The following is an 8,796-nucleotide window of genomic DNA, read 5'->3' on the forward strand; positions in this document are numbered from 1 at the left end:
AAAAAAACACCCAATCTGGCAACACCAGCCGCCAGTGTCGCACCACCGCTCGCGTCATCAAAACAAGAAGCAGCATGAGCTCGACAAAGCAGCGAGGAGGCGTCGTATGATCATTTACACGAGTTTTATGACAAGGTCGGTGAGGATGGGAAAAATCTTACATTTCTGTGCAAACTTTGCCCGTCGATAAAATAATTGCTGTCTGTGGTTGTATATGGGCTGTGGCAATAATAAAAAAAATAAAAAAAGCTTGCAGAATCATGGAAAAAAAGAACTATGAATTAGTTCATTTTTTGAAGTATGAACTATGAACTGAACTAGTTCATTTTAAAATGTGTGAACTGAACTTTGAACTAGTTCATGTAGAAAATGAACTTTCCCAACACTGCATATGACGTAATATAGATATACTTTTAAGATGAAAGAATGCGGTTTTACAGATACTAGAAACATGGCTTTCAAATGAAAGATTGCTATCAAAGAGCACACACACACCCACACACACACACACACACACACACAGGCTCCTAACTGACGACGAGGACTTGACAGAGCAGCCATCAAGTGTTAGACAGTATTCTAGATTAGTATGTGCACAGGTTTTTGGTCCAATAATTAGAATCTCTGTTTTTTCCAGAATTTAGTAGTAGGAAATTACTAGTCATCCAGTTTTTTATATCAGCTATGCATTCCGTTAATTTTGTGAATTGGTAAGTTTCGTCGGGGTGCGAAGAAATATACAGCTGAATATCATCAGCATAACAGTGAAAACTAATGCCATGCTTCCTAATGATATCTCCTAATGGTAGCATGTACAGTGTGTGTGTGTGTGTAGCATGTACAGTGTGTGTGTGTGTGTGTGTAGCATGTACAGAGTGAACAGCAGCGGTCCTAGTACTGAGCCTTGTGGTACGCCATACTGAACTTGTGATCGATAAGACATCTCTTCATTTACTGCTACACACTGATAACGGTCAGATAAGTATGATTTAAACCATGCTAGTGCAATTCCACTAATGCCAACATAATTTTCGAGTCTATTTAAAAGAATGTTGCGGTGAATAGTATCAAATGCAGCACTAAGATCGAGTATTTGTTGATTATGATTTAACGAGTTTAGACAATTATTCCTCTCCTATTTTATTTTACTTTACTTTTCTCCTACTTTACCATGAGCTCTGAGGTTGTATCATATCATATATCATAAATATATATATTATATTATTAGTTTTAGGCTAAAATGTAATCACAGAATATGTGCAACACAGTACCAGTGTGTGAATGTGGGCCTGAAACCCTTCTGTTGTTTATGTAGCAACACATCACGTGATCAACTGTGAGTTGCGTGGTAACGTGACACTCACCCGCCAATAGGATCGCAGGATTGTGGCACCATCAGCGATCAGAGGAAGAGTCCTCGAACTCGTCATGTTTCGCTTTATTGCTTGTTTTGTTTCTGTATATGGAATAGATATTTCCGGTTATTGAAGCCTGATGTGTCCAGAAGCAGCTTCAGGTGAGACTCGGTCGCTCCCAGCCGCTGTTTTACACGCAGATCTGTGTTTATTTCCTTCTGACTGTGTCTCGGGTCAGTGACTCTGTTAAACACAACGGTCGTGTGTGTGTGTGTGTGTGTGTGTGTTTGAGTTTCTTCACTGGAATGACGTCGGTTGGTTTGTTAAACGGTCAATTCGTGTCGCAGAATCTTTGTAAACAAGTTAACGGTGAATGTAATGAAAACGACTCGTATTTCATCCCAAAATAAATGTATGAGTGTGTGTGTGTGTGTGTGTGTGTGTGTGTGAGAGAGAGAGAGAGAGAGAGAGAGAGAGAGAGAGTGAGTGAGAGTGTGAGTGTGTGTGTGTGTCTGTACATGTTTTTATATCCCAGTGGGGACCTGAATGCACACACACTCATGGGGACTCGTGTCACTGTGGAACTAAAGTGAAGAAACAAGCTTAAATCATAACGTTTTTGTTGTTGAAAATGTTAGTGTGTGTGTGTGTGTGTGTGTGTGTGTGTGTGTGTGTGTGTGTGTGTGTGTGTGTGTGTGTGTGAGAGAGAGAGAGAGAGAGTGAGTGAGTGTGTGTGTGTGTCTGTACATGTTTTTATATCCCAGTGGGGACCTGAATGCACACACACTCATGGGGACTCGTGTCACTGTGGAACTAAAGTGAAGAAACAAGCTTAAATCATAACGTTTTTGTTGTTGAAAATGTTAGTGTGTGTGTGTGTGTGTGTGTGTGTGTGTAAGTGACGAGTAGGTTTAGGGGTCGTGTCTGTAAGTGATGAGTAGGTTTAGGGGTCGGGTTAGTGTGTGTGTGTGTGTGATAGGTAGGTTTAGGGGTCGGGTTAGAGTGAGTGAGTGTGTGTGTGTGTGTGTGTGTGATAGGTAGGTTTAGGGGTCGGGTTAGAGAGTGTGTGTGATAGGTAGGTTTATGGGTCGGGTTAGAGTGAGTGTGTGTGTGTGATAGGTAGGTTTAGGGGTCGGGTTAGAGAGAGTGTGTGTGTGTGTGATAGGTAGGTTTAGGGGTCGGGTTAGAGTGAGTGTGTGTGTGTGTGTGTGTGATAGGTAGGTTTAGGGGTCGGGTTAGAGAGTGTGTGTGTGTGATAGGTAGGTTTAGGGGTCGGGTTAGTGTGTGTGTGTGATAGGTAGGTTTATGGGTCGGGTTAGAGTGAGTGTGTGTGTGTGATAGGTAGGTTTAGGGGTCGGGTTAGAGAGAGTGTGTGTGTGTGTGTGTGTGTGTGTATGTGTGTGTGTGCAGCTCCATTCCATCTGGTTAAACTTTGGCTGTGTTGCATGTGATGCAGGACAGAGAAGATCACATGACCAGCGGCTGAAAGCAAACCACTGTGAGTCTTCACTCATTTACACTCATAATGATGATCACTCATAACAATAATCATGATGCATATCAGAGAATAAATATATCTAGTGTTGTAAAGATCGGCCAATATGTGCTGATTTTAATTGGTTTTATTTTTGCTTTTTAAGAAAATAATCACTACTACAACAATATGCATGATGAATAATAATGAAATGAAATATTTCTGTAAAGCATCTCTGCATGAATTACTGTAAAGTGTTGAATAATTTATGCAAACAACACCAACATTAAAATTCCACTGCATAGAGCTTAGCTTCACTAACTAGTCCAGTACGCTGGGTCATATTTCTAATCCAGCAACTCTCTGTTGTAGATTTTGAGCGATGAATTATTCGAGGCAGTGAAGGTAAGCAACACCTCACATTCATAATGCTAAACCTCCAAGGATTATTTTATTAATTGAGTATATGTTCAAATTTACAGTAAAACAGTGAAATATTACTCCAGTGTAAATCAGCTGTTCTCTATGTGAATATATAGTAAAGTAATTTATTCCTGTGATCAAAGCTGAATTTTCAGCATCATTACTCCAGTCTTCAGTGTCACATGATCCTCCAGAAATCACTCTAATATGAGGATCTGATCCTCAAGAAACATTTATGATTATTATCAGTGTTGAAAATATTTTTTTGTGGAAATGTCATAAAGTTTATTTCTCAGGATTCTTTGATGAATAGAAAGTTCAACATTTATTTGAAATATAATCTTTTGTAACATTATAATATCTTTACTGTCACTTTTGATCAGTTTAATCCATCCTTGATGAAAAAAAGTATTAATTTCTTACTGACCCCAAACTTTTGAATGCTTATGTATGACGGTTTCCACAAAAATATGAACTGGTTTCAACATTGATAATAATTATAAAAATCAGCTGTTTTACACTGGAATAATATTTCACATTTTTTTTACTGTATTTTGATCAAATAAATCCAGCTTTGATCACAGGAATAAATACAATTTTACTATATATCCACATAGAAAACAGCCGTTTTAAATTCGAATAATATTTCACAATTTTTACTGTATTTTGATCAAATAAATTCAGCTTTGATCACAGGAATAAATAACATGTACTATATATTCACATAGAAAACAGCCGTTTTAAATTCGAATAATATTTCACAATTTTTACTGTATTTTGATCACATAAATTCAGCTTTGATCACAGAATAAATGAAATTTTACTATATATCCACATAGAAAACAGCCGTTTTAAATTCGAATAATATTTCACAATTTTTACTGTATTTTGATCAAATAAATTCAGCTTTGATCACAGGAATAAATTTAATTTTACTATATATCCACATAGAAAACAGCTGTTTTAAATTCGAATAATATTTCACAATTTTTACTGTATTTTGATAAAATAAATCCAGCTTTGATCACAGGAATAAATTAAATTTTACTATATATTCACATAGAAAACAGCTGTTTTAAATTTGAATAATATTTCACAATTTTTACTGTATTTTGATCAAATAATTTCAGCTTTGATCATAGGAATAAATACAATTTTACTATATATCCACATAGAAAACAGACGTTTTAAATTCGAATAATATTTCACAATTTTTACTGTATTTTGATCAAATAAATTCAGCTTTGATCACAGGAATAAATAAAATTTTACTAGGCTATATATTCACATAGAAAACAGCCGTTTTAAATTCGAATAATATTTCACAATTTTTACTGTATTTTGATCAAATAAATTCAGCTTTGATCATAGGAATAAATTAAATTTTACTATATATCCACCTAGAAAACAGCTGTTTTAAATTCGAATAATATTTCACATTTTTTTCTGTATTTTGATCAAATAAATTCAGCTTTGATCACAGGAATAAATTAAATTGTATTATATATTCACATAGAAAACAGCTGTTTTAAATTCGAATAATATTTCCAAATTTTTACTGTATTTTGATCAAATAAATCCAGCTTTGATCACAGGAATAAATAAAAATTTTACTATATATCCACATAAAAAACAGCTGTTTTAAATTCGAATAATATTTCACAATTTTTGCTGTATTTTTGATCAAATAAATGCATCCTTTAAAAACATAAAAATCTTAATTAAAGCCAAGTCTTAAATGCAATCTTCAGTTTTACAGGACGAGGACAACAACCATGTCATCCAAATCCTCCCTTCTGAAAGTGATTCTGCTGGGCGACGGCGGCGTGGGCAAGAGTTCGCTAATGAACCGCTACGTCACCAACAAGTTCGACGCGCACCTCTTCCACACCATCGGCGTGGAGTTCCTCAACAAGGACCTGGAGGTGGACGGGCGTACGGTCACGCTTCAGATCTGGGACACGGCGGGACAGGAGCGCTTCCGAAGCCTGCGAACGCCGTTCTACCGCGGCTCCGACTGCTGCCTGCTAACCTTCAGCGTCGACGACAGCCAGAGCTTCCGCAACCTCGTCAACTGGAAGAAGGAGTTCATCTATTACGCGGACGTCAAGGAGCCCGAAAGCTTCCCGTTCGTGCTTCTGGGAAACAAAGTAGACGTGATTGAGAGGCAAGTGTCGAGCGAAGAAGCTCAGGAGTGGTGCCGGGACAGCGGCGGATACCCGTACTTCGAGACTAGCGCTAAAGATGCTACGAATGTGGCGGTTGCGTTCGAGGAAGCCGTGAGACGAGTCTTGGCTTTGGAGGAGCGACACGAGCACTTGATTCCTACAGACACCGTTAACCTGCACAGAAAGCCGCGCGGATCCTCGCCGTGCTGTTAATCAGCGGGAAGCGGCCCATAGTTAATGTTTCCTGAATGCACTGGATGAATCTGCGTTATGTTTTGAACATGCACGCACTTGATATGCACTAAACACTGGTTTGGTTTCATTTTGGGTGTCATTCTTGCATCTGAACTGCCTGACGATTCTCTGCATTCAGATGTTTATATATATATATATATATTTATCTCTCTTATGGGGTTTGAGTGGGTTATTGTGCAAGACGGATGTCGTTGTGTGTTCAGCATGAGAGTGATAGTGAAGAAGAGCAAATTGCACCAAGGCTTTTGTTTCCCATTTTAAATATTGAAACCTCATTAAAACAAAAGGAATTTACTTGAGACACTGTTAAAAACTAAATTGTGTTGATCCTCAGGCTCGTTTTCCAGCACAACATCTAAACATTCATAAATCAAGACACATTACCTGGAGAACAAGCAAAACGACTGAAGATAGCTTTACGTACATTTGTACCAAGAATGAGTTTGTGTTTAAAACCAGAACAAATATCTGCCAGTGGACTCAGAAAAATAAACTTAATTCAAATGTATTATTTTTGATAGTCATTCTGCTTCTTCTCCAGTAAATGTGTCTTGATTTATGAATGTTTAGATGTTTGTGCTGGAAAACGATGTGAGGAAGAACATCTGTGTTGGATAATGTTTATTTCTTACCTCATTGACAAATAGTTTGTGTAATTTACTGAAACAAGTCTTAATATATCTCATGCCGTTATGCTTGTCTAGTAAATATATCTAGTTTGATGGATTTTCAGATATTTTTACTGGAAAACAAGACAACAGAACTCGGATGTTCTGATATAACTATGATTGACGTGCGCAGGACAGGCGTTCATACTCTCTGGTGGATTTCTAATATATTAACATTATAAAATTGTGTAGCGTGTGCCAAATATATACAAAGTACTTGTACTAAAAATATGGATAATAAGGTGGAGAGTTTAAGCACTTTGAAAAGATGCATTAAAATCTTAATATTGTAGATTGTTAAATTGAAATTAAAAAGTATGGAACAATACTTGTTGAAACTGTTTATTTGATTTAATTTAATAATGTACAAGTGTGAAATCTTCATCATTAATGTATTTTTGCACTCCTTTATTCCGACACCATTATCAGCTGATAAACACTATAAACAACTCAAACATGAAATATGCATCACAATGTTGAAACAAAAGATTGTGTATAAAACGAGTCAGCCGAGGAGATGCTTCTTCCCGAGGAACTGCACTTTCCTGTCGAAGGCTGTGGAGCGTATCGGCGCGTTGGCTTCATAGAAGGGATTCATTGCAAACTGGGTAAAAACACACATATTAATGTTTTAAAACAAAAGCAGTGCGTTCATATGGTACAGAAATAACACATGGCTTACCTTGATGTACAGATCATAAACATCATTAAAGAAGTTCTTGATTCCGTCCTCTTGCCGGACATCATGGAGCATTATGAATCTCATATGTGTGCAAGTACAGTTAAGGAATAGTCGGATAAATAGGACACGATTCATTACAAACAGTGTTTCATGCCGTCCTGAGATTGGAGGGTTATGACAGACAGGAATGTGTTTATTGCCTATGGTTCAGTGATGCGTCATGTGACGAGGAGGATATGGCCAGCGGTGACGAAGGCGGAGACGAACCACTCGTTGAACTTGTCCACGGTCTTCAGGTACATGTTGCTGGACTGCCACATGTTCTCATCCACCAGATCGAGGGCAGCGTGAGCGATGAACTGGTTCAGGTGCCGGTGATCATCCTGCCAGCAGAGTACAGTACAGACAGCAGCATCATCATCATCATCACCATCACCATCATCATCATCATCAGCTCACTGTTTAATGACATCATCATCAGCTCACTGTTCAATGACATCATCATCAGCTCACTGTTTAATGACATCAGCATCATCACCATCATCATCATCAGCTCACTGTTTGATGACATCAGCATCATCACCATCATCATCATCAGCTCACTGTTTGATGACATCAGCATCATCACCATCATCATCATCAGCTCACTGTTTGATGACATCATCATCAGCTCACTGTTTAATGACATCATCATCAGCTCACTGTTCAATGACATCATCATCAGCTCACTGTTTAATGCCATCATCATCAGCTCACTGTTCAATGACATCATCATCAGCTCACTGTTTGATGACATCATCATCAGCTCACTGTTCAATGACATCATCATCAGCTCACTGTTCAATGACATCATCATCAGCTCACTGTTTGATGACATCATCATCAGCTCACTGTTTAATGACATCAGCATCAGCTCACTGTTTAATGACATCAGCATCATCACCATCATCATCATCAGCTCACTGTTTAATGACATCAGCATCATCACCATCATCATCATCAGCTCACTGTTTGATGACATCATCATCAGCTCACTGTTTAATGACATCATCATCAGCTCACTGTTCAATGACATCATCATCAGCTCACTGTTTTCAGCTCACTGTTCAATGACATCATCATCAGCTCACTGTTTGATGACATCATCATCAGCTCACTGTTCAATGACATCATCATCAGCTCACTGTTCAATGACATCATCATCAGCTCACTGTTTGATGACATCATCATCAGCTCACTGTTTGATGACATCATCATCAGCTCACTGTTTGATGATATCATCATCAGCTCATCATGTTGTCAGGTATCAGTGACATCATCATGTCAGGTATCAGTGACATCATCATCATGTTGTCAGGTATCAGTGACATCATCATCATGTTAGGCTTGTTCGACTTGAACCAGCGCTGCACACACCGATCGGTGAATGACATCAGACGGCTCCGTATGCTTTTCACTCGCTCTCGCGGTACTCTGATGTCTTAAACCCATCGGTCTGTGCAGCGCTGGTTCAAGTCGACCAAGCCTGTTGTCAGGTATCAGTGACGTCATCATGCCCACCTTTGCTTCTGTCTTTCCAGGAGGGAGAAACTCCATCTCAAACACTGGATTATCATGATGACCCACCATGACGAAATAAAAACTCCCTGACATTGTGACTCGTCAGTGTTTAGAGCTGTAAACATGAAACCAACAGTCAGTTATTGACAATACTCGACAATGTAAACAAGGAAGAATACGCACAATACATCTTACCGCAGGAATAATGACG

General features: G+C 38.3%; 2 protein-coding genes across 2 annotated transcripts in view; one reads left to right on the forward strand and one right to left on the reverse strand.

Annotated features, from left to right (window-relative positions):
* The first annotated feature begins 1,360 nt into the window (after positions 1-1,360).
* rab9a (RAB9A, member RAS oncogene family) lies at positions 1,361-5,640 on the forward strand. Its single transcript, XM_056237697.1, has 4 exons — positions 1,361-1,516; positions 2,812-2,853; positions 3,202-3,234; positions 5,004-5,640. Exon 4 carries the CDS (start codon positions 5,028-5,030, stop codon positions 5,631-5,633), a length of 606 nt encoding a protein of 201 aa, XP_056093672.1. The 5' UTR covers positions 1,361-1,516; positions 2,812-2,853; positions 3,202-3,234; positions 5,004-5,027; the 3' UTR covers positions 5,634-5,640.
* A 1,192-nt stretch (positions 5,641-6,832) lies between these two features.
* Positions 6,833-8,796, reverse strand: part of trappc2 (trafficking protein particle complex subunit 2) — a 2,130-nt gene continuing 166 nt past the window's right edge. The window contains exons 1-5 of the mRNA XM_056237688.1: positions 8,781-8,796; positions 8,586-8,700; positions 7,264-7,408; positions 7,026-7,111; positions 6,833-6,947 (exon numbers count right to left, since the gene is read on the reverse strand). The exon at positions 8,781-8,796 is cut by the window's right edge and continues 166 nt beyond it. Of these exons, the coding sequence (XP_056093663.1) occupies positions 6,849-6,947; positions 7,026-7,111; positions 7,264-7,408; positions 8,586-8,678 (423 nt within the window). The 5' untranslated portion in view covers positions 8,679-8,700; positions 8,781-8,796 and the 3' untranslated portion in view covers positions 6,833-6,848. The remainder of the gene's footprint in view (positions 6,948-7,025; positions 7,112-7,263; positions 7,409-8,585; positions 8,701-8,780) is intronic.

This window comes from Rhinichthys klamathensis, unplaced genomic scaffold (genome assembly GCF_029890125.1).
Source record: "Rhinichthys klamathensis goyatoka isolate OS25496 unplaced genomic scaffold, OSU_Roscu_1.1 h1tg000496l_1, whole genome shotgun sequence".
Classification (NCBI taxonomy): domain Eukaryota; kingdom Metazoa; phylum Chordata; class Actinopteri; order Cypriniformes; family Leuciscidae; genus Rhinichthys; species Rhinichthys klamathensis.